General features: G+C 39.5%; 3 protein-coding genes across 3 annotated transcripts; 1 reads left to right on the top strand and 2 right to left on the bottom strand.

Moving 5' to 3' along the window:
- Nucleotides 1-12,006: 12,006 nt before the first annotated feature.
- Nucleotides 12,007-16,129, bottom strand: LOC125234047 (protein ENL). Its single transcript, XM_048140226.1, has 3 exons — nucleotides 15,990-16,129; nucleotides 15,676-15,866; nucleotides 12,007-14,796 (listed from the first exon to the last, which is right to left on the bottom strand). Exons 2-3 carry the CDS (start codon nucleotides 15,857-15,859, stop codon nucleotides 12,731-12,733), a joined length of 2,250 nt encoding a protein of 749 aa, XP_047996183.1. The 5' UTR covers nucleotides 15,860-15,866; nucleotides 15,990-16,129; the 3' UTR covers nucleotides 12,007-12,730.
- A 269-nt stretch (nucleotides 16,130-16,398) lies between these two features.
- Nucleotides 16,399-16,913, top strand: LOC125234036 (39S ribosomal protein L34, mitochondrial). The gene is made up of 2 exons (XM_048140218.1): nucleotides 16,399-16,550; nucleotides 16,621-16,913. The coding sequence occupies exons 1-2, from the start codon at nucleotides 16,513-16,515 to the stop codon at nucleotides 16,853-16,855; spliced, it is 273 nt and encodes a 90-aa protein (XP_047996175.1). The 5' UTR covers nucleotides 16,399-16,512; the 3' UTR covers nucleotides 16,856-16,913.
- LOC125234035 (mitochondrial outer membrane protein SLC25A46-like) lies at nucleotides 16,904-26,123 on the bottom strand. Its single transcript, XM_048140217.1, has 7 exons — nucleotides 25,857-26,123; nucleotides 24,696-24,793; nucleotides 24,320-24,498; nucleotides 20,796-20,852; nucleotides 20,109-20,324; nucleotides 19,259-19,466; nucleotides 16,904-18,372 (listed from the first exon to the last, which is right to left on the bottom strand). The coding sequence occupies exons 1-7, from the start codon at nucleotides 26,023-26,025 to the stop codon at nucleotides 18,088-18,090; spliced, it is 1,212 nt and encodes a 403-aa protein (XP_047996174.1). The 5' UTR covers nucleotides 26,026-26,123; the 3' UTR covers nucleotides 16,904-18,087.
- Nucleotides 26,124-26,334: the final 211 nt, after the last annotated feature.

Below are 26,334 nucleotides of genomic sequence, written 5' to 3'. Positions count from 1 at the left end.
TCAAAAGTTAGAGGGGGGGGGGGGGGGGACGCACTTTTTTTCCTTTAAGAGCGATTATTTCCGAAAATATTAATATTATCAAAAAACGATCTAAGTAAACCCTTATTCATTTTTAAATACCTATCCAACGATGTATCACACGTTGGGGTTGGAATGAAAAAAAAATCTGCCCCCACTTTACATGTAGGGGTGGTACCCTAATAAAACATTTTTTTCCATTTTTTATTTTTGCACTTTGTTGGCGTGATTGATATACATATTGCTACCAAATTTCAGCTTTCTAGTGCTTACGGTTACTGAGATTATCCGCGGACGGACGGACGGACGGACGGACGGACGGACAGACAGACATGGCGAAGCTATAAGGGTTCCTAGTTGACTACGGAACCCTAAAAAAGGCAAGAATGAAATAACTAAGTAACCTAACCTAACATTAAGGTTACGAACAACAGCTCAAGCCTGATTATAAAATAACAATTTCCTACGACGTGTTTTTCGTATCGTAGTACATAATTATGTTACTAATTATGAGATTTATTAAATAAAATATAAAATATTCGAAATATCCATTTTATCCGAATATCCGGATTTTAAAATATCGAGTCGAATCATCCGGATTTCGAATTGGACGGATAATTGCAAGCCCTAACACCGAACCACCGGGCAGAGTTTCAGTATTTAGGTTTATGAAGGTTTAGTATAGGTAAGTACTTACTCAGTGGCTCATTCTGTGCATCGATCAAGTCATAAATATCATCATCATCAAATATATCATATCAAATATCATATATTAGTGCCCCTTTCACTCGCAGCAGTATAAGAACATTGGATGAATTGGGATTCTTCGAGTTCTGGGACACGGGAGTGTTGAATACTAAAAACAATTTATTTTTGTGACTAATTGCACATTTCACATCTTTCATTGTGACGTTTTTAGACTAAGGGCCCGTTGCATCAACCACATTTGACACACACATCATCGTCACGCAGCAGACGCCTATGGAACTGTCCATACAATAAAATTTAACGAATGCTTTAACGGTGACAGACGGTTTGGTGCAACTGACCCTAAAGGTCCATTGTTGATAGTAGCTGATGTATTTTCTATGGTAATTGACTATCTACAGTACCAACGACACAATTAATGGGAAAGTAGTGTATATTGTACACACGCACACGCACACGCACACGCACACGCACACGCACACGCACACGCACACACACACACACACACACACACACACACACACACACACACACACACACACACACACACACACCACACACACACACACACACACACACACACACACACACACACACACACACACACACACACACACACACACACACACACACACACACACACACACACACACACACACACACACACACACACACACACACACACACCTGAGATGACCGTACCAAGGTCAAATAAGGACGCTCGCTCTTGCTAATAGCGGCGTCCCGTCCTTATTTGACCTTGGACTGTACGATTGCCTGTAAATAAATACTTAAGCGTCGTGACATTACTTAAATTTTAAAATCGGTAAAATTGAAAGCACTAAGTTAAACGAAAAAAACTTACTTCATTGTGGTTGTGGTGCAGAATGTTTTCGACGTATTTGTTTCGTTCGACGCCACGTTTACTCACGCTAGTCTCAAATCAAACTAAAGTTACTAAAGTGATGGCCGTGGCCGACACCGCTTGCACTGTTCGTTCAAATTCTTGGAAATAGAAAAACCGAAATAATTTCGTTCCTGCGAACTGTTCTTTAAAGAACGTATCATTTAATTCCGTTCCCGCGAACTGTTCTTTAAAGAACGTATCATTTAATTCTGTTCTTCGGAACAGTTCTCACTCATAAACGTTCGTTCACTGAACGAAAAAGAATACCGGTTAATGGAACCAGAAACGCTAAAGTAAAGTTCTCGGGTCAACGTACGGAACCGTTCCGAAAAAAATACCGGTATCCGATCCCTGATATAAACACAACAACTCAAAGCCGTATTAAACTTACAACGAGACCCTTTCAGGTGAACACCGAGTAAGACAACTAAAGGGCTCCGCTTAAGAGCTCATTCCGCGAAATTAAGCAAGGGAACGCGTCTAAGTCGTAGGGTTACCGGTTCGGCGCGAGGGATGAACGGAGGCGGCGGAAGTCTGTTGCCTCGGCCACGAAACGTAAACTACTTGTAGGTACAATTGACTTAAAAATTTAATTAATTTATTAATTATTCTCAGTTATTATTTCATTATCTCTTTTGTTTGTTGTTATTGTTTTGTTACTTACCTTTTTATTGTTGACTATTTATAATGTACATATAATTGTATTTGCATGGCTTTCGTGTCTATATTAGCAAATAAAGAACTGAATACTGAATACTCGACGCTGACGCCGTCCGCCATGCACACTGGGTGGCTAGCCGAATGGCACAATCGCTCACGAAACGCTCACGAAACGAAGCGCTAGTAGATATCTATCTCTATCGCGCTTGCGTATTGGCGCGACAGAGCCAGCGGCGTATCGCTTTCGTTTGGCGTCGGAGAAATGCCATTTGGCTACGGGGCCTGGTGTCTTTCGGACGTTAGCAAAAACAAAAAACACTAGTCTCTTTCGAACGTCAGCGCCTGGACAGTGTCAGTGCTATGGAACATGAAGACGGAGTTGCTCGGATGTTGCGTCAGCGTCGAACAGCCTTGACCTTTCTGTTCGGTTTGCATCCATTACGCAATAGTGGCACAAGTGTGGAAAATTTGATGTGATGTGAAAAAAGTGATGATTTAAAAATTTTAAGTGTGATTAATTTAATCTATAAATATTAAAATAAAGAGGAAAAAGAATGACTTCCTGATTCTAATTTTAATTATTAAGTCTTTCGTGACACTGATCCGATCCAAATCGCGTCTAGAGTTAATTTTTAACACAATTCGAATCTGGATGTCCGATGGGTGACGATTACGTCTAAAATATAGATAACGAACTGTTGGATGCTGAAACCGGGCCATTCTAACTTTTTATCTCAAACCTGCCGTCGCCTGTGATCGACACCACAGCCGCCGGGCAGAGCCTTAAATCGCGTTAGTGTCGACCGAGTGTTTATAATCGGCCCTCCCCCGCACGTAGCGCTCAGAGCGCACTACTTACAAGCTTTACTAGATTTAAGCTTGTCAAATTGGCACGGGCAATTTGTTTTTAATTGATTACTGGGTTAGGTTAAGGAGGCGCTTGGAAGACCGTGATGAAATGACCTCGGCGACCTTCTTAAGCTGCACGTTCATATGATCAACCAAAGGATCTCTATTCTGTCCTGTGATATAAGTACTTAAAGCTCGCTCGAAGTTTAGTTTTGGAATATACCGCTTGCTCGGGTATCAATATGCCCGGGTATATTTTTGATTTGATTTGTATTTTTTTTTTGGTTCATTTTTGTATAATTTTAAGTTCATTGATCTTACTTGTATTCTTTGTTATCATTTTGTAAAATTTGGAATTGACGATCTTTAAGTGAAAGCCTTTGTTTTACAATTGTGTGAAATACTGTGTCTTTTTCTTTAAGAAATAAAGATCTATCTATCTATAATATGGGTACAATATACGCTCCGTAGAAACCAAACGTCAATTTCTCTGTCACACTTATGGAAAAGTGATTGCGATGATTACCCACGCTACGCTACCATACGGAGCGTAAAACGTTTGGCATTTTGGCTAAGCACCCAGAACACGCATGTGAAGTAAGAACTCGTACCTAATTACTTACCTACTGGTAACGCGACAATGGATAGAAACGAATTTTCAACTGAGAACATTGAACATAGGCATACAAAGGTAATTACTGTAATTAGGTAAGGTAGGTATTAACACTCCTCTTATTGTAGCTACGCTGATGAACTATTTTTATATAATCAAGTTTTTTAACAACTTTTAATTGACCGCAGCGATAGCAAGGTCTACGTTTTAACACGAGCAATTTGCTTTTGTATGTCCGGATGTCTCGCTCTACAGGTCGTAATTTTGAACTGATTCGCGTGAAATTTTGTGACCAGATTCTATGACTCAATAAAATTTTTTTGTCGTCCCAGATTTTGGAAATCGCTCAAAATGAGAAAGTCATGCGGCCTCGCGCCTTAACTAATAGCCTAATTGATATCAAAAAAGTTTTGTCTTTTAGGTACATGTAGATAGAGTCCTTTTTTAAAAAATTCAGACCTTTTGGAACACGGGTTTAGACGGTATATAAATATGTAAAATTGATTCGTTAGCATAAGTATTATAATTTCACCAGCCTACGTATGACACGCTATGGCGCAGTGATAAACCTTTTGCTTTGCAGTCACGAGATTGTAAGTTCCAATTTCCTGAATGCCATAACTTTTTGTATGTTTTTGATTTTTGTATTTTTGTTTTTGAATTTTAATATCATATCTTTAAGCTAGAGGAAAAAGAGGTTATTAAATATATATGTTTTTTATTTTATTTTCATATGTTCAACTGAATTTCATACTATTTGAGTTGAATCATTTTTGACATGAAATATGGGTAAACGTCTTCAAAAAGTAAAGGAATAAACCAGATTTATTCAAAATACATATTTTTGAATAAATAAATTGATTTATTTGAGCTCTAGAAAATACAATAAAATTCTTTCAGTCAAGATTGACTGCCATCTCTCGACAGAGGGCTAAAACATTTTCAACCTCAGTTTTGACATTTGTCTTTACTTAATACAACTTATTACGACCTGATATGTATCAATCCTAAAATCCTATATGGCGTTGTTACTACTGAAATAAATGCGTATTACCTATGGTATTACTGTTCACAAAGTCATGAGTCTCAATTAGCATTAAAATATTGCCAGGATATCAGAAATTGCCCATCCTTTCTTAGTATAAATCCCTAAAATGCGGGATGTCTATAAGATTTAGTTATTTTGCATTTATCAAACATCGTTGGTGCAAAACAAACATTTTTCACACACGCTGAGCTGGCGTTTTTAACAAGCTTTTATTAGATCGTCGTGTATATGTAACTATGTAATGGAATCTAAGGCAGCTAATTTAACCATCTTTCACGAGTCGTAGCGTAATGAAAATTGACAGCTGTATGTAATAGTTCTGATGAAAATACAATAATATGGTACTGTTGAACTGATCTGATGATGTAGCCGGAAGATATGAACTGGATCTACATGATGGAACATAGTATCATAGCTGTTTTGGGTTTCTTAGAAAAGTCTTGTAATGAACTTTGACTACGATTAGGCTTCAAGTTCTGATGATGGAGCCGGAAGATATGAACTGGAACTACGTGATGAAGTTTATTACAAGACTTTTCTAAGAAACCCAAAAACACCTATGATACGAACTTTGACAACGATTAGGTTTCAAGGTCTGATGATGAAGCCGGAAGATATGAACTGGAACTACGTGATGGAACATCATAGCTATTTTTGGGTTTCTTAAGGTGAAGCCCCCCGCAAAAAAGAAAGATAAACGTAGTGTTTAAAACATGTTGGATTAGGGTTTTCCTGTGACCCTTAAGAGCAAATACAGGGGGGCTCGGGGGGCGAAGCCCCCGCAAAAAATAAAGATATACGTAGTATTTAAAATAAGTTAGGCTAGGGTTTTTTTGTGACCCTTAACAGCAAATAAAGAGGGGGTTGGGGGGCGAAGCCCCCCGCATAAAAGAAAGATCAACGTAGTATTTCAAATATGTCGGGTTAGGGTTTTATTATGACCCCTAAGAGCAAATACAGGGGGCTCGGGGGGCGAAGCCCCCCGTAAAAAAGAAAGATCAAAGTAGTATTTGAAATAAGTTGGGTTAGGGTCTTCTTGTGACCCTTTAGAGCAGAAACGAGGGGGGCTCGAGGGGCGAAGCCCCCCGCATAAAAGAAAGATCAACGTAGTATTTAAAATATGTCGGTTTAGGGTTTTATTGTGACCCTTAAGAGCAAATACAGGGGGCTCGGGGGGCGAAGCCCTCCGTAAAAAAAAAAGATCAAAGTACTATTTGAAATAAGTTGGGTTAGGGTTTTTTTGTGACGCTAAGGTTCAAATACAGGGGGACTCGGGGGGCGAAGCCCCCCGCAAAAAATAAAGATAAACGTAGTATTTAAAATAAGTTGGGTAAGGGCTTTTTGTGACCCTTAACAGCAAATAAAGGGGGGCTCGGGGGGCGAAGCCTCCCGCAAAAAATAAAGGTAAACATAGTATTTAAAATAAGTTGGGTTAGGGTTTTTTTGTGACACTTTAGAGCAAAAAAGAGGGGGGTTCGGGGGGCGAAGCCCCCCGCTTAAAAGAAAGATCAACGTAGTATTTAAAATATATCAGGTTAGGGTTTTATTGTGACCCTCAACAGAAAACATAGGGGGGCTCGGGGGGCGAAGCCCCCAGTAAAAAAGAAAGATCAAAGTAGTATTTGAAATAAGTTGGGTTAGGGTTTTCTTGTGACCCTTAAGAGCAGAAACGAGGGGGGCTCGGGGGGCGAAGCCCCCGCATAAAAGAAAGATCAACTTAGTATTTAAAATATGTCGGTTTAGGGTTTTATTGTGACCCTTAAGAGCAAATACAGGGGGGCTCGGGGGGCGAAGCCCTCCGTAAATAAGAAAGATCAAAGTAGTATTTTAAATAAGTTGGGTTAGGGATTTTTTGTGACCCTAAGGTGCAAATACAGGGGGGCCCGGGGGGCGAAGCCTCCCGCAAAAAATAAAGATAAACATAGTATTTAAAATAAGTTGGGTTATGGTTTTTTTGTGACACTTTAGAGCAAAAAAGAGGGGGTTCGGGGGCGAAGCCCCCGCTCAAAAGAAAGATCAACTTAGTATTTAAAATATGTCGGTTTAGGGTTTTATTGTGACCCTTAAGAGCAAATACAGGGGGGCTCGGGGGTCGAAGCCCTCCGTAAATAAGAAAGATCAAAGTAGTATTTTAAATAAGTTGGGTTAGGGATTTTTTGTGACCCTAAGGTGCAAATACAGGGGGGCTCGGGGGGCGAAGCCTCCCGCAAAAAATAAAGATAAACATAGTATTTAAAAAAAGTTGGGTTAGGGTTTTTTTGTGACACTTTAGAGCAAAAAAGAGGGGGGTTCGGGGGGCGAAGCCCCCGCTTAAAAGAAAAATCAACGTAGTATTTAAAATATGTCGGGTTAGGGTTTTATTGTGACCCTTAACAGAAAATAAAGGGGGGCTCGTGGGGCGAAGCCCCCCGTAAAAAAGAAAGATCAAAGTATTATTTGAAATACATACACACATCGCGGCTGTGAAAAATCGTCAGGTCAACAAGTCTGCCGAGGCTGAACTTTTATTAGAGTCAGGACCAAACCACTGAATCGAACTACATGACCCTAAGGACTAAAGGACTTTACCTTTCCACGGAACGCTATTTCTACAGTAGAAAAGTGCGTGGAGACATTGAAATCAAAAAACATCGCAATTTCAATCGGGACGAAGGTTTTAGGATCTCATCCACATGGAATCCTGTCATTAATAAGTGTAAGCGGAAAATAATATCGACAGTCGTTAAATCGAATATCGTCAGTGTTGTATGTCGACAAAGTAACATCCCTAGTGCGCAAACAGTTCAAGTTGATAATCAAAACCAAGTGCGGGTAGTTCGAAAAACTCGCGCGGCTGTCAGAAGGTGATGTCATTTCAAGCCAGTCTTCTCCGAGACCACGGGGACAACACCGTCCTTGAAACGTTGGAGGTCAGTTTAATATGTAGTTATACGCGATTAAGTCCCGATTTTAAAAATAATTATGTGTAATAATCGTGAAAGTTTCAATCAGTGTTATTTGAAGTAAGTTGGGTTAGGGTTTTTTTGTGAGGAGGATGCTCCAAATGGGCTTGTAAAGCCCATTTGAGACGCATTTCGGAGGACTGCCGTGGGAGGGAAGATCCGGCAGTATGGGATGCCGCTCTGTGCCCTCCTTCGGTAGCCGAGGTGGGATCGCAGGGGGAGAGGCGTGATGGTATAGCGGTGCGCCACTCTCCCTACCCCCTGCGACCTTGGCGGGGCCGCTCCGCTGTAGCGGCATTGGTGGGGCCGCAAGGGAAGAGGAGTGCCGGTATTACGGTGCGCCGTTCTCCCTATCCTTTGCGGCCGACTTGGTTAGCGGTGGAACCAAAGACCATGTCCACCGCCGGGCGCCGGAACTCTTCTGGCGCCCATGGAACCTGCGGGTGATGGATCGGGAGTCCCATCACCCGCCTAAACGAGGTTCCGAGCTGGAAGGCCCTCCCGTGTTCCGAGGGCCTTTAGCGCAGTAAGCTGCATAAGCAGCCATTGAGAAGGGCCCGCAAGGGCAACGCTGACGGGGTATCGGAGGCCTACAACCGAGTGCCCGAAACCCCGTCCAAACAGCGAGCGGCGGAACGCCCCAGGGGGTTTAGTCCGTGCGAGTCGGACATACCCACTGGCTTCTCCCGGGCCAGTGGGATCCATAATGGATTCCCCCTGGGTCATCAAAAAAAAAAAAAAAAAAAAAAAAAAAAAAAAAAAAAAAAAAGGTTTTTTTGTGACCCTTAAGAGCAAAAATAAGGGGAGTTCGGGGGGCGAAGCCCCCCGTAAAAAAGAAAGACCAACGCAGTATTTAGAATAAGTTGGGTTAGGGTTTTCCTGCGACCTTGAGGAGCAAACAAAGGGGGGCTCGGGGGGCGAAGCCCCCGCCAAAAAGATAAACTAATTCAGCACCAATTTCAAATAAGTTAGGTTAGGGTAGTTCTTGGGACCCTTTAGACAGTTTAGACTATAAATAAGGGGGGCTAGGGGCGAAGGCCCCCGCAAAATAGAATGACCAATCTAAACTAAATTAGGTCAAGGTCTTTTTTGTGACCCTTATGAGCGAAAATAGGCAGCCCGCTTCCCGGGCTAGCGTCGATACGCTTACAAAACAAAAATTGATAGCAAAACTAAAATGTGGGACGGAAGGCGGAGCATCCACAAGGGGGGCAGCATTGCTAGCATGATAGCTCCGCAGTTTTTTATTAATTTTGTTAAATGCAGTAATTGCCATAAAAGGGTTTGAGTTAAGTTCCTACAGCGTACGAGTCATATGTCGCTTGAAACTGTCACAGTCGTGATTGGACTGTGACAATATCTAAATATTTTTCAGCTTTGCGTTCTCTAAGCATGTCGCGAAGGTCTACAGCTCACAGAGCCACTAGTTATAATTTAAAATAACAATTGTTATTAAAAATCAAACGATACCTACAGGTCAGATGAGGGCAAGGTGTCCATTCACAGGCGAATTAATTAAGATAAATAAACTTTAAAGTAAACTTAGATTTAGATAAGACATGAATCTGAAACCTTTTATCAAATTAAATTAATATTATTTTTAGCTCCGATGCCCTTCTATAATCCTGAAGGTAATTACTCATAATGAATTAATGTTACGATTTTTGAAAAGTCTATACATACATTATAGACGGTCAAGGGTCAAGCTAAGCAAGTCTTGTCACTGAAAAGGCGGCGAAAAATGTATGGCTCACCGGTAGGTTGTCTACATAAAACGCGTGCCGTGCCTTCTTACGCCGTGTCTTGCGTGGGCGATGGTCGCGCGACCAGCGCGCGACCGTCGCCCACGCAAGCCACGGCGTCAAACCTTGACGTAGGCGGAATCATCGACGAGCAGTAAACATTTAAAAAATATATTGGCGACTATTGAAAGAATAGTACATTGTGTCATTTGTGTCACAAGGGAGCAATTTACGGCGACGGCATCCATTGAAACCTGAATTAAGCAAAGGATCATATATAATTAAACCCTGAGCTTAGCGAAGGATTTAAAAATAGAACCCTGAGCATAGCGAAGGATTGAAGTGTCAACGGCATGCACTCAAAGTGAAAATTATTTTGATACCTACCATGTGACACATGTTGCTGTTCCCATAACCTACGAGAATATTATTATGTTCATTAATCTAAGATATAAGTAACCACTCATACAAATACGAACTTAATGGACAAAACATCGGTAAATGTTATGTGAAAACTTTTTAGATAAAAGTAAGGTAAGATAAAGGCTTGAATGGAATAATACTTACCACTTTGATTTTTCATAACAAGGAAGAAAAGTTATCTTCCCAGGTGTGACCTGAAAGAATATGTAAATAAGTATGAAGATAGCAACAATACTACGTCAGAAGATCTAGGTTCGCTTACCGGCTGCTGCGAGTGGAGTTGCTGACAGCGGCTGCTGGTAGTTCTTCTGCTGTATTTCCGGTTTAATTTGTAAGTATTCAATTTACAATGATATTTTTGGCTGTCGCATAAACAGATTTTTAACGTTTGACATTTATCTATATACTTAATAATTTTTACTAGCAGGCCAGTAATCGCGCTAGAGCCATGAGGTAGTATAGCTTTACCAAAGAAAAATGCTATATTCTAAACACCGGGCGATGTGAAAGCGAATCTTGAATTTGGAATGAGAACGTTGAACATTTTCATTAGCTCGCTCAGACCATTGTAAAAAGCTTTGTATCGTATGATAAAGTTCTCGTTTAACTTTGTCCGAACTAGCGGTGATTTCTCCCTGGAGGCCCAACTGTCGCGCAACTCGAGTTACAGTTCGAATCACAAGTTAAGTGCGAGCGCCAGGCGAGCGCCCTCGTCAGCCTGTCAAACTGTCAGCTCACCTGCTGTTCTCTAATCGGTCAAAGACGTGGCACGACTGTAAATGAGACACAGTTATTTGCTATGAATACCTACTTGAAGAAGAAACTGCCAACGAAACATAGCAAAATGGTTTCTAACGCCATTAAAAGCTATTGCCAACGTTTTAGGTAAGTGTTTTACAACGCCCATATCGTATCCATGGGTTAAATATGTATTAAAATTAGCCATTGTCATTGTAGGTACTAACTTCCGTTCACATAATCAAGTTTTCGTCCACTTGATGGAATAACGAATCACGATGTCGAGGAACTTTAACTTTAAAAAATGTAGTTATATGTAGTATTATATGAATAGTCGAACACAATGAATTAGGCCTAATTTAGGGTTTCTGCTTGAGACTCAATCTCGAGAATTCTCGAGAATTTCGTCTTCATTCGAGACGAGAAAAAAAGGCCAGGTACGCGAGACTCTCGAGTTCCGAATGTACCTAAAGTACGAACTGAAGCGAAATGCTATTTTTTGCCGGACTCATCGCGAGGCTGTGGTGGCGGCGTCGACGAACGGGGGCCATAAATTGAAACTAGATGAAGTGATTTAACCTCTTGTCCCCCCATTACTTACTTACAAAGCGCCTTTAGAAAACATAACATAGTAGTTAAATAATGTAATGAGTAAACTATAACGAATAATGAGTATAGAGAAGTATAGATAAATAGGTATGCAATTGCCGATTACTTAAGTACCTACTTTTCTTTAAAAAGGCAATGCATACGTAAAGTGTTTTTCTCCCATGGGGAGGGACTATTTTCCCCAGGACAGATCTCCCCTATTCGTAAGTATATGTATAACAGCGCCACCTACATGCTGCGACCGGAATCGAGACGCCGTCGGACGAAGAAGTCCTCGCTCGCGTTTGCTCTCTACATACATACTTACGACTTTGCTGCTAGATGACACGCTAAACACGAAATCAACTTTACATTTTTGATAAGAAAATGTATGCTCACCTCTCCGCTCGTAAATAATAGTGAATTTGGCGTTATAGTATTTACCCCATGGTATGGCCCTAGGCCCTATTAGCATAGGCCTCACAGTGGGCATCGTACTATAGGGCAGCTCCAAAGCGCCAAACCCGCCGAACACCTCCAATATATGGACGTTTGCGATATCGATGATTATCTGTTGATAATCAATAAATCGATAAAAATTTATGCCAGCCAAATGGGCAACAATATTGCAATATTGCAATGACAGCAATATTGGCGACACGTTTCTCTATAGTTATTATATTATAACCTAGGTGTGAGGAGCCGGATTCCCCCTTGTTTCACCCCGCTACTGCCGGACAAGCATTAATGTAATAAAATAAAACAAGTTATTTGTATCATACACTCTTTAATATATCCCTAAAATACTAGATAAATTAAAAAATAAGTTATGTAACAAACATAATTTACAACGGTGTCCAAGCTCAGTTTACAAAACTAGGGCCTATGAGCAAACACTGCCAGATAATTTCGAAGGAGAACCCTCAAGGTGAGATTTCTTCACATCCAATCGTTGGAACTGTTAATAATTACAGCAGTTAACCTAAGCAATGCAAAAATAATGCAATCTTTAGAGCTATAAAAAGAAGTTAAAATTAACAATGTGCACAAACTTAACCATGTGAAGTTTTAGAAATGCAGATTGTAAAATTCATTTACAATATTATATTATGTAATCATAATTAAATTTTTGTAGAAAGTCCTCACAAAAACAAGTATATCTAACCTTATAATGACAAAATATTAACATACTATAGTTAAAACCTCTGAGTTCAGTAACTTATATAATAATGAATAAATACAACAATAACGCACAATAAGTGCATTACCACTTTTATACAATCTTTCAACAGTCTTATATCTTTATAAAGGTATCTTTATACAGTATTGCACTCAAAACTCAAGTGAATGAGTGAAGGTATTAATTAAAATATTATGAGGTTTCCTTACTTATTCCATCGTTCAGGCTCAGTGACATATACCTTTAACAACTCTGTACAACTGCTTCGAACTATCTATAGCCATAATATTTACATTAAAAGATTGAAGTGAAAACTAGCATCCGACAAGTTGAATGAGCTGCTGTACAGTAGATCGATCTAATAGGCACAAATCAAAATCGAATGTTTGGGTTGTAACCTCATACCTCCCAGTTTCGGCTATTAGATTCACAACCCTTTCAAGTTCTTCATTGTTTTTAATCATCATTATCCTCTTCTGTAAGCCCTTTAGTTGCACCATGTAGTCTGGGGAAAGGTCTCCGGGTTCCGCATCCTCCCCTAAGCTGCTAGATACTCCGTTGTCCTGAACTTTAGTTTCAATGATGGATCCGCTGCTCTCGCCGCGTTCTGTCTCATGATTAGAAGGCCCGGTGTCGCTTTTGGCGAGTTTTCTTTTATCTGTGTCTTCTTCCTCGTTAGCTTTCCGTTTGCGTCGTTTCTCTTCTTTTTTATCTTTCTTGTCCTTGTGTTTCTTCACCTTTTCTTTATGAACAGGAGCTTCCACAACAGGTTCTGGATCCGGTTCCGGTTCCGGTTCTGGCTCAGGTTCAGGCTCTAATTCTGGTTCAGGCTCTGGTTCCGGAGAAGGATCACGTTTGTGTCTCGCTGGGGATGCTATTTCTGCTTTAACTTTGGTATCTTCTTCATCAGCAATCATAGAACTTTCCGAATCTGAATGGCTACTGTGGATGTCCTCTGCACCAATATGAGACATTTTTGCTACACCACTCTTTGAGCTGCACTGGGAAGCTGTATCTAGAGATATAGGAGAAGCTGGTTCGGGGGGAGGTCTTTCCTTGAAAGTGGGTGTTTCCCTGCGCTCAATGACTTCTGGTTTCTCTGGTGGCAATTCTCGATTTTTGTCATGCTTGTGTTTTTTCTCCTTACTAGAATCTTTGTGTTTTTCCTTAGATTCATCCCTCTTTTTATCTTTTTTCTTGTGCTTATGTTTTCTCTCAGATTCACCCTTTTCTTTAGATTTATGACTCTCGGATCTCTCTTCATTTTCTGGTGGTGGAGGGCTTTTCCTAAGGTTCTCAATAGAAAACTTATTGATAGGTTTGTCAGGTTTGACAGGTTTCTCTCTTACTGGTTCTTTAATGATTTCTTTTTCCTTTGGAATTTCTCTAGGTTTTGACATTTCTTTGATGATTTCTTTTGGAGTCTCTTTAGTTTTATGACTTTCTTTCTTATGTTCTTTTTTCTCTTTTCTTTCTTTGTCCTTGTCATGACTTTTCTTCTCCTTTTTCTTCTTTTCTTTGAGATCTTTATCAGGTTTGACTTCCTCTATTTTGGAAGGTTTTTCTTCAATTTTCGGTTTCTTATGTTCAATTGGATCTGTGCTGTGTTTGGGGGGCTTGTATTCTTCCTTGATGCTAGAGGCACTGCTAGAGCGAGGCACTGGACTAGCTGCTTTTCTGCTAGGGCTTACTGCAAGCCTTTTTTTAGGAACTTCAGGTGAAGGTGGCCTATCACTTTGCCTTTTTTTGCTCTTTTCTTTAGATCTCTCTGGTTCTTTGCTGTGACTTTTGACTTTCTCTGGTCGAATTTTCTCTTTTTCCTCTTTTAGTTTAGCCTTCTCTGGTTTTAATTCTTTATTCTCGTACTTCGACTTCTTATCAGAGCTGCTCTTGTCTTTTTCTTTTTTATCGGGTTTAACAACAGTACTAGATTTTTCAAGTTTCTTAGGGTCAGGTGACACTTTAGGTGGCTTCTGAATGGGTGGACCAAACAAGTTTTCAAAACTACTAGTTCTGTGTGGTAGTTCCTCTTTGTGCTCTTTAGATTTGTGTTTTTTGACATTATCTGAAGAAAGTTTTGACTTACTGAGTGGTTTCTCATTAGTAAATGAGTCTCGACTTTTATTCTCCTGATCTGGATTGGTATAAAATGAGTTATTAGGTAGAGGTATCCCTCCTCCTTTCAACAACTTCTTTCTGAACTCATCATTAGGGGTTTGAAAAATATACCGGTCCTTAAGAACACCACCATGTGCTAAATTTAAGTCATAAGTGAATGTTATTCTTTTAGGTTCATCCTTATTTTTCAGGAATATTTCAATTAGGATCATGAAACCAGCATATCCAGATTCCTTAACCGAAAATGGTGGTTCTTTAACAACTGAAAGAAAGACAAAAAAAATTTTTTTTATTAAAAATTCAAATGTCAGCAGAGCCATGCGTGACGGACTCCATACAGCTTTTAAATGTCAGGCTTTTGAAGCCTGACCAGAAATATATGACTATTGTCAGAAGGGCGTTGTTATTCTGATGTATGGAGTGACAGTTCAGTTTAGTATGAAGAAAATAGTTCTAATGAAATTCCGCAACATGGCGCGTTAGTCATGTATTTCTGTTCAGGCTTTAATTCTTGTTTACAGACCAATTTTTATTTTGTTTTTTATTTAATTAAAACTGACAACAAAATAAATATCAGGCTGTATAGTTTACATTTTTCAATCATTTTAAAGTTTGATAGAGTCAGTACAATATAATTTGGCAACAATTTTGAAATTTTGCCTCGACAGTGCAAATGTTATATTTACATCAATCTTCAATGAAATTAAGATGTTTACTTAACCCTTGGAGGCGGGGCTATCATAATCCTTGTCAACTTGTTTTCTAAATTTATAGACACAATAAGGTCATTGTGCTAGTGTCTACTCTAGTTTTCATCCAGTCGGAAATAATTTATTGACTTTATAATATTGACCATCTAAATATTAGTTTGATGAAGATCAGCTGATAGTTTTATACTGTTAAGACGATTTTGATTCAGATTCATTCTTATCACTTCAGGAAACACCAAATTAATAACTGATATGATAATAAAACTATTGCAATAATATTGACTAAGCAGATAATTGTACAAGTTGATTATATTACAATTGAAGGCCTCATCAAAAGTACCATACCATAATCAAAGTAATACCGCGAAAATACCATAATGTGGTATTAGATGACCATTTAGTTAATCTTATAAGATTGTGGATAATCTCACCTCTCTTAGGTTTCGGGAAAGTTTCATGCAGGTTGAATATCACTTTGTCAACAAAGTGGCTGATATCTACACCTTCCTGTCCCCGCAAGAAGACTTCCCAGTCATGAGTAAAACCTTCTGGGGTCTTCTTCGTGCGCAGTGATGTTTCGTGTCCGATCTCGAAGTTCACCTTTATTGCAGACATATTTATACTGGAAGGCAAAATAGAAAATGTAACATTAAAGAATTACACATAAAACAAATAAATCACGGAACATAAAAATCGGATTCTGTTTACAAGTCATGACTTGTGAAACGAACGTGAAAATACTTACATTTTAAAACATTTGAAAAATTAGCTATGTAAAAGACTGCATGTATCAAATCTATGATATAAAACATCAATCAGTCACTGGCTCGGCGATTCAATCACAATTTAGCGACAATATTCTTTTAGCGCCCTTGTTATTTTGGTCCGCCATATTAATTTTCATTTCGATATCGACACCGACAGTAGGGGTGCCCCGAAATTACCGGTTTTTTCTAATACAACGAAAAGGACGATAGTTTTGCTAGAAGTGCCTTAAAAATGTACAATAATAACGTCATATAATTGATAATATTCAATCATAAAATATCCTCAGTTAACGAAAATTAGTAATAATATAATATTGTGTACGCAAAGAGTAATATAATATATGTGTACGTCTCTTTGTGTATTACTTAGCAACACTGACCGTTTGTACGTCATGTATGACAGTGACATAACATCCATCGATTCGTACCGGAGTTTTATAGTCTAACACTGAATACAGTAATAAAATAACCTATACGTTGCACTAAAAGAACAAATTTATTATGTCGGGATTATTAGCAGCAGTGTTACAACCTTTGCGGTGAGTTATGCTCGATTTGAAAGCAATGGTACGCATTAAGTGCACATAATAAATAACAAACATATTTCAGGTTTCTACGACAAGGGCTGCATACTATCAGTCAAGTCACTCCAACCACTAGTTTAGTGAAGCCAGACAGCTTCTCATTGCAATCAATCAGGACAAATGTTCGCTGTTATTTCCCAAGACCCAACGAAGTGAAAAGAGTCCGTCGTCACGGTTGGAAAGCTAGGATGTCCACACCAGCGGGCAGAAGGATCATCATGAGGAGGTTATTGAAAGGCAGATTTGTTTTGACCCACTAAACATAAGCATTATCGGATAAATAGTTTTAGAAAATAAAAAAGCTTATAAAAATTGCAACAAATTCTTTATTGAATCTCTTTTTCCAACTTGGTTTTTATGATTAAAACTTCTTTTTACAGTTTTGAACTATAAGCATTTTACTTAACAATCTACTGTAGAAAAACATAAAAACAAACAATGACTATACATCATCTGAAATGACATGGTATTATAATGGTTTTTGTGAATATGAGAAGAAGGTTGTTGTGCCTAGTCAGATGTGATAATTAGGATTAGATTAATGCAATCAGTTATTTGACAATGGAAAGTATTTGCCTTTCATATTTCTGAAGATGTTTTTTTTTTGTCCTGTAGATATTTTGGGCATTCCACAAAAAATGTCTAGTTTGCTGAGGATGGGATGGGCATATGGCCTTCAATATGCAGAAATGTATATGTCGTATAATTATATTATACTGTTAAATTTAAAGCTACATTACTAAACCATATTTCTTGTTCGAATTATTGTATCAGTTGTTGGAATGCCCCATATGATGACTTGGACTTTAATAATCACTTTGTTATTATTGTATTTACCATTTGTCTAGAATCTCATAGTTTTACTAATATTTTAAGTTAAGAACAATCTGTATACTGACTTTGTTTCTAATTTGTTATCAAATTGCAGAATTAATGGGTTTTTTAGTAAACTATTTCAGGAAGCTCTCTCCAAGATACTCATATAGAACTCTTTGTAACTAAGCTGCAAAACAAATACAAGGGCTGCCTGCTATCCACACCCTCATGTTTAGTATTGATTCAGACAGTTGTTTTTAGAACCTAGACAATTGTCAATAGTATATCTCTATAATTTTAATTTTTTAAGTTGTTTTCTGTAAGTCTATAATTGAAGATTATTTTGTCTCATGGCAGCACTACATGGTATGCCTATTTGTCAGCAAAACAGCACATGAAGAATGTGTCATGTCCTAGATCTGACTTCCCTAGGAAAGCAGTGCCAACTGGTACTTTTCAGTGCCTATTTATTTATACTTTGTTCCAACATTTATTGAAAAACATCAACAACAATTATAAACCTGTGTTGTCACCATACCAAGTAACTAGTCTATACACCATTTTTCTCAGTAACAATGAGATAGTTGATCAATCCATATATAAAAATTGATTAATTATACAGAGTTAATTTCTGTGTATTACTCTTAAAACAAATCCCGAAATTGATCTATAATCTCTAGTTAAACAAGTATTTTTGCTGAGAGTGAGCAGAATCTTCACTTGTGGGAGTCTTGGCAGGTTTGAGAAGATTAGATACTTCCGACACAACCAAGGTTGTCAATTTGATTATGGCCAAATGGGCTGCTAGCTGCAGTACAAGGGCTCCGAAACCTTTGTAGAGTCCGGACAAGCCCTCCTTGGCTATTGTAGTGTTGTAGCAATCCATGAAGCCTTCGTAGCCGGTCAGGATCGGTGTCACGGACGTACCAGTGTCGAGATTGTCGATTATTGTTCTGGTACCCTAAAACAATTGTTAGATGAGTATATATTTGACTGATTATGAGAACAGTTAGCTCAATCTCGAGAACTCTAAGCTGAAAAAACTAAGAACATATTTCTTGTTGCACTTTAACACTTTCGAAACCGGGCTCTACGCGGCGCTACGACATTTTCGCTACATACGGGGAAACCCATGTAATCGGCTACGCTTCTACGAGCGGTGTGCCCGACAGTCGGGTTCTTGGTAGCGAAAGTGTTAACAGGGAATATACCTTACACCCCCAATGAGCCCTTCAGAAAACCCTGGCAAAGAGCTCATTTCAGTGGAGCATCCCTTTAATAGCTTTTTTTTATTCCAAGTAATTTCAATAACTAGACCATCATCATCCTCCTTGCGTTATCCCGGCACTTGCCACGTCTCATGGGAGCCTGGGGTCCGCTTTGACAACTAATCTGAAGATTCGGAATAGGCACTAGTTTTACGAAAGCAAATGCCATCTGACCTTTTACCCAATGGGTAACTAGGCCTATTGGGATTAGTCCGGTTTCCTCACGATGTTTTCCTTCACTGAAAAGCGACTAGCAAATATCACATGACATAAGTTCCGAAAAACTCATTGGTACGAGCCGGGGTTCGAACCCGCGACCTCTGGATTGAAAGTCGCAACCTCTTACCGCTGGGCCACCAGTGCTCAATAACTTAGACCATCTATACTAATATTATAAATGGGAAAGTGTGTATGTCTGTTTGTTTGTCCGTCTTTCATGGCAAAACGGAGCGACGAATTGATGTGATTTTTTAAGTGGAGATAGTTGAAGGAATGGAGAGTGACATAGGCTACTTTTTGACTCTTTCTAACGCGAGCGAAGCCGCGGATAAAAGCTAGTCTTACATAAATGAATAGTACCTGTATATGAAGTCTATGTATGATAGTCTCGACAGGATAGAACAGTATCTCCATGGTAATAAAGGAGAAGATGTTGGCCTTCAAGTTGATGTCCTCGATGAGCGGGTTCTGTGACTGCCTGTAGTTGACGTTGTACGAGTCGCTGAGCTCGTGGCGGTGGCGCTGTTGGAAGCGGAGGATGCGGACCGTTATGCTTTTTAAAGTTATGCTGAAACAGTAAAAAATAGTTTAAATATGCAGTGTCCAGGGTATCATTACTACACCTAAGGCTAGTTTTGGTGTCACGCGGACCGACCGCGACCGAGCGATCCGCACTGGACTATTATGTGTTAACTTCAGGAAGCGTTTTAGAGTGGCACGGACGACAACATCAACTTCATACTGTCACACTAAAACCAGCCTAAATGGTAGCGCACCGTGCGGTTTCAGAGGGATTTCCTCCCGCGAACGCTCCGACTGTGGAATGAGTTTCCTGCCGAGGTATTCCCATGAACTACAGTATGGGGTTCTTCAAAAAAGGAGTGTACAAGTTTCTAATGTGACACCCCTTGAGTTGCAGGTGTCCATAGGTTACGGTGACCGCTTTCCATCAGGCGGGCCGTATACCTGTTTGCTACGACGTGGTATAAAAAAAAAGGTATCATAATAAGAAAGTAACGTAAGTTTGGTAAGTCGATGGCAGCTGCTCGACGCAATACTGGCGCAAACAGTGCTGACTAGATGCCAACTAAAAAGAGGCTGTATAGGGTCTTTAACCAGAAAATGACCATACTAGCTGTGGTATGATCTAAGAGGAAGTCATCGTTGGCCATTTCAAGTTTTCATCTATACATCTCAAATGAGAACTTACTGAGCCAAATACTTCGTAACTCCAAACGCAGCAGTTGGTCCGACTATAGCCCAAATGGGGAGCATCCTGCCTCTGCTAGGCGTCCCCCACTCCAGTATACGCACGAAACCTTCTCTGAACACATCCAGGAGAGCTGGCTTGTCACTGGCGATGTCGCTTTGAACTGTTTCCACTAGACTTGCCGAGTAGAATGGAGTGATGATGGCTAGGCTTATGCTGAAAGTAGAAATGTACTAAAGTTGGGACTGGGAAATATAAATGAAAAAAATATTTTTATGCAGGTATAAAGTAACTATTTTTTCCTTCAAGAGGTCAAGCAATATTGATGGTCTTTCCTTAAAAGTAGCTATGGCATCTGAAGTTTTAGTATGTTTTTGGCAATATAGGCTGGTTTCAGTGTCACGCGGACCGACCGTGCGGATTAGGCTTGTGTAGGACATGTACCTACTAATAGTACAAAAGACACAATTCCCTGATGGCGATACTTTGCACGGTTAAATGTATATTCATTGTCTAGATCCGCGTCTGCGGTCGCTCGACGGCGGACGTCCGCGTAATATGTTCCTAGCTTAAAACGCTCCCTGAACTTGATACATATTCCGCTCCGCGCGGTCCGTCCGCGTGACACTAAAACCAGCCATATAAATATGCATTAACAACAATCTAATCAAGAAATTGAATAATTACCATTTTAGGGTAACATGTTGCAGAAACTGCAGTACTGAATTGCACTTTGAAGCTTCCCTGCAAATACAAAATTAATGAAAAATTAGTGGAACAGTGGTAAGTACGTCGACTACAAAAGATATCCAATCTTTTGTAGTCTGTTTTTTTTTTATATAAATAAATAAATATTATAGGACATTCTTACACAGATTGACTGAGGCCCACGGTAAGCTCAAGAAGGCTTGTGTTGTGGGTACTCAGACAACGATATATATAATATATAAATACTTATATACATAGAAAACATCCATGACTCAGGAACAGTTATCTGTGCTCATCACACTAATAAATGCCCTTACCGGGATTCGAACCCGGGACCGCGGCGTAGCAGGCAGGGTCACTACCGACTGCGCCAGACCTAAACCTATTTTAAACATAACTATGTTTAAAAATATTTTATGCACGTGTTAAGTCGATATAACGTTCGACATATTTCAATTATGTTTACAGCTCAAGCTTATGTTATTATTAATTAGTATCTATAGGTTTTCTAGCGCAACAGACTGAGGAAAGTCCGATATCTACATTCATTAGCTAGATCGGTAGATTGACAAGAACAATATCAATAAAATACTACAGGACAGGAACTAGTGTTGACGACCACTTTGGGTTGCGGAGACAGTGAAGTAAGTATATGAATTTGAGAATAAAGTGCACAAAACTCATTTGTTAAGCCCAGTGGTGGGCAAACTTTTTCCGTTCGAGGTCACAATTTGAAGAAATTTTAGGAGTTGGGCCATATTTACACCAAAAATGCATTATTTTCACTGTGCTGGCCATATACCACAGTATTTAGAATTTGCAATTGTTCTTTTAAAAATTTTAGTATAATTTCTCCATTCCTTTTTTTATGTAATATATTTTTCAGTACAGATGGTATTTTTTTAACGCACTAGTGCGAGAAGTGGCCTACAGGGAAAAGAAAACGCCATTGCATATGGCTTTTCTGGACCTACAGAAGGCTTTTGACTGCGTACCTCGACAGGTAATCTGGTGGGCTTTGAAGGAGAAGAATGTGCCACAAACCTATATTGACATTATCCGAGACATGTACCACAACTCGGAATCCATAGTGAGGACCGCCGTTGGCGACACTCACCCATTCCCGATCACAGTTGGTGTTCACCAAGGCTCAGCCCTGAGTCCTTTTCTGTTCAGTGTAGTGCTAGACGTAGTTTCAGCAAAAGTCCATGAACCATCTCCATGGCTTATGATGTACGCTGACGACATTGCACTGACAGATGAGGACAAACAGAAACTGGAGCACAAAGTGAACCAATGGAAGGGTGCGCTAGAGGACGGCGGTCTGAAACTAAATGTTGCGAAGACCGAGTACATGGCATGTGGCGGCACAGACCCCGACCCCATAACGGTAGGAGGCGAATCTGTTCTGAAAACAGATAAATTCAAATACCTTGGGTCTGTGCTGCACGAATCAGGCGAAATAGATCACGACGTCCAGGCCCGAATTAGCGCTGCTTGGGCAAAATGGCGAGAAGTAACCGGTGTCAGCACCGAAGACATATTTTCGTTACTGTAGTGTTTATGGGTGTATGGAAAGTTCTCAAAATGCGGAAATGTCATTCTTTAGAATTCCTAGACACCCAGAAAAGTAAGTGGTTGTTATATATTTGCAGTGTTAGGTACATTATTGCTTACGTAAATGGCGTAAAAGTGAGATTTAAAGCTAGAATGACACATTAAAATCAATAAGGATTTATCTGTAACGACATTTAGGTAGATGCTGCGATCTATCTAGCTCGAAAGTTTGGTACCTACTTAAATATTGTGCAAACATCTATTCAAACATTTTATGTAAATATGATTTCGTCAGTATTTAAGAAACAAATACGTACTTGAATCTTTATTAGATAAAAAGGTAGAAAGAGCGTTGGTACTAGCATAGCGCCATACACAGTTACTAATACGAGTAGGACAGTAGGTACCTACGTTTCTAGTTCAAACGAATCTTTTTTTTATTGTGATGGATTGGGTGTATTCTAGAGAAAACATATAAAATGAACACTTAAATTAACGCTTTTGCAATTATTGTTACACAATCTACTATTGCGCGTATGAGAGTAATATATTTATAATGATTTTTTGTGTCTTCAATACTGACTAATGTGGTGTCATGACGTGGTATTGTTATACTAAAACCTACTTACAGTTAATAGTACCTATTAGATTTACAACAACTTACATTGTACGAAGTCGATTATAGTAACGTTGTACATGTACAACCCTGCGTGACCTTGCGCAGTAGTAACGACCGCGCCGCCGCTGCCGGAGATTAACTACTGATATATCCTTTATACTGTGGTCTTGTGTACAAGAGCATCATCCGACCAGTCTTACTGTATGGTAGCGAGACCTGGCCTGCTCTCGGAAGGCATGTCCAGCAGCTTCACGTCACAGAGATGAAGATGTTGCGGTGGATGTGTGGCGTTACGCGACTAGATCGCATACGTAACGAACACATCCGTGGCAGCCTCGGAATCCGTGACGTGGCGGATAAGCTGCAGGAAAGTCGCCTCCGATGGTATGGCCACATACGCCGCAGACCGGTAGACTACGTCGGAAACAGATGCCTCAACCTCATCGTCCAAGGCCCTAGGTCACGCGGCCGCGGTAGGCCTAAGAAGCGCTGGCTGGACGTCGTGACAGCGGACATGGAAGAGAACAATCTTTCACCTCAGGATGCCGAAGACCGGGCAAAGTGGAGAAGGCTGAGCAGGAAAGCGGACCCTGGCGCTAGGCCGGGAAAACGCTAGGTTGAAGAAGAAGACTAGTGCGAGAAGTGGTTCATTATATGCCAGGTCGAAACTTCGGAGGCTCATCTGCACTGAAAAACGTCGTACGATACACGTGCAAAAAGGAAATTCGTAATACAAATCGTGCAAAAACTTCCTTTTTTACGCACTTGTATCGTAATGTACTATTTCAGTACAGATGGTGTTTTTTTTACGCACTAGTGCGAGAAGTGGTTCATTATATGTCAGGTCGAAACTTCGGAGGTCCATCTGTACTGAAAAACGTCGTTCGATACACGTGCGAAAAGGGAATTCGTAACTCGTGTCGATTTAAAACACGACCGAAGGGAGCCACTCGTTTCGAACTTCCTCTTTTTCGCACTTGTATCGAAATGTACTATTGTTTATACTCATAAATTATGTCAATTATGTGTGTATTTATTTAATTATTTGTCTTTCTGGTACCTTGACTACCTTGTTATACATGTTGCTGCATTTGTCACCCATGTTGTGCATCTCTTGTTAGTGAATGAGAATTCACTCAAAGGTTAACTGGCAGAAATCCCTCAAAGTGGATAGTTCGCCTTTGTACTGTTCTGTACTGTATATTTATTTATTTATTTACTACTACTACTATTTTGAAGGATTGGATAGCTTTCCTTCATGGGCCAAATTAGGCCCACAGGCCATACTTTGCCCACCAATGATTTAGCCACTACAATTTCTACTAACTTGGGCCACCCTGTTGCCTTAGCCACCACATCTTCCACAGCCAAATTGAGCCCTTTGACAATGCAGGTTGAGCCAATGCCCTTCCACAATGTTGTGAAGTCCTGTCGCCGATGCAGCCTCACCACAACCGGCATTAAAGTGTATGGCACTATATGGTAGTTGCGGAGATTATTGTGTACCTGTTTAAAAGATATATGAGATGAGTATCTATAGCTTTCACTGTTATAAATTATAACTAAGTTTTGTCCAAGATCAATATTTAAGGTCATTCACCTGACGCGGCACTACCTATTCCGATCACTATGAGTAAATCAAGGGCAGTATTGCTTCCCAAGGGTCTACTTAATTCACTAATTAGAACTAATAAAACACATACCTGGCATTGCCTCCTTAACACAATAAATGGATGGCTGAGGAGATTCTCAGTGATTAGACTGGCAACACTAATGGCTGTTGTAACATATGCATTGTTATCTGAAATAATAATGTTATGTAAAGATGTCAGCATTTAAGTTTTCATGAACAGTATATAACTAATTTCTAGCAAAAAGTACAAAAGGCAGATATAGTGCCTTGGTATACATCTTCCAGTCCAACATAGGTAAAGTAAAAAATGATAAAAAATATAGTGGTAGTGGTAAAAAGTAGTGGTAAAAAAAAACCGGCCAAGAGCGTGTCGGGCCACGCTCAGTGTAGGGTTCCGTAGTTTTCCGTATTTTTCTCAAAAACTACTGAACCTATCAAGTTCAAAACAATTTTCCTAGAAAGTTTTTATAAAGATCTACTATTGTGATTTTTTTCATATTTTTTGAACATAGGGTTCAAAAGTTAGAGGGGGGGAGACGCACTTTTTTTTCCTTTAGAAGCGATTATTTCCGAAAATATTAATATTATCAAAAAACGATCTTAGTAAACCCTTCTTCATTTTTTAATACCTATCCAACAATATATCACACGTTGGGGTTGGAATGAAAAAAAATATCCGCCCCCAGTTTACAGGTAGGGGGGGTACCCTAATAAAACATTTTTTTCCATTTTTTATTTTTGCACTTTGTTGGCGTGATTGATATACATATTGGTACCAAATTTCAGCTTTCTAGTGCTTACGGTTACTGAGATTATCCGCGAACGGACGGACGGACGGACGGACGGACGGACGGACGGACGGACGGACGGACAGACAGACATGGCGAAACTATAAGGGTTCCTAGTTGACTACGGAACCCTAAAAATTAGGTAACAGTACATATAAGTTAAGCATTTGTATTCCTAGTAAAGTAGTCTAAAGTAGTTTTGGACTACTGACAGATTTTAACCATTGATTTTTATTCTTAGGTCTTCTGGCCTTCATACATAAATAATCTATTGACAACTTTATAAAACAAAGTTAAGGGAAGAAGAAACAAAAACTGTAAAACAATTTGTCCATCAAAAGATCGAAGTTTCGCCAAACCAGAACGTGAGTACGTTTCATAGTAAAGTATTAAAAACAAACGAATGTATGCAAAATATGGTTCTCAAGAGGAAAATAGATTACCTTCTTCAGAATTATCATCCGTAACAAGAGGAGGACCCTGGTATTCTTCTGTTAGAGGTGTGTGATATCCGTATATTTGCTGATAGCGGGAATCGTACAAGTCATTGCTTTCTCTGTTGGGATCCAACCCATACGGCCTGTTGTAACCAGTGTAATCAAAACCAGCCATCTTAGCACATTATTTTTCTAATAAATATTGCCTAAAAATAAAATTAATAATACTTCTGTAAAAAAACGTCGGCCAAGAGAATGATTTCTGTTGACCAAACTTGACATTTCAGCTGTCAGACAGACTGATTGACCATACGATTCCTTTGACCAATAAGAAGACGTGTGCGATAATTATTCACTAATCAACGTTAAAATTCCCGACTTTAGTACTATTAAGATTTATGATTGGTCATTGAATGATAAAAGACAACAAATATAGTCTGACAAACACAATATTTCATGGAGTCCGGCTCACAGGTTGGATAAT

The sequence above is a fragment of the Leguminivora glycinivorella genome, chromosome 15 (genome assembly GCF_023078275.1).
Source record: "Leguminivora glycinivorella isolate SPB_JAAS2020 chromosome 15, LegGlyc_1.1, whole genome shotgun sequence".
Taxonomy (NCBI): Eukaryota; Metazoa; Arthropoda; class Insecta; order Lepidoptera; family Tortricidae; genus Leguminivora; species Leguminivora glycinivorella.
This window is presented reverse-complemented; position numbering and strand designations above follow the sequence as displayed.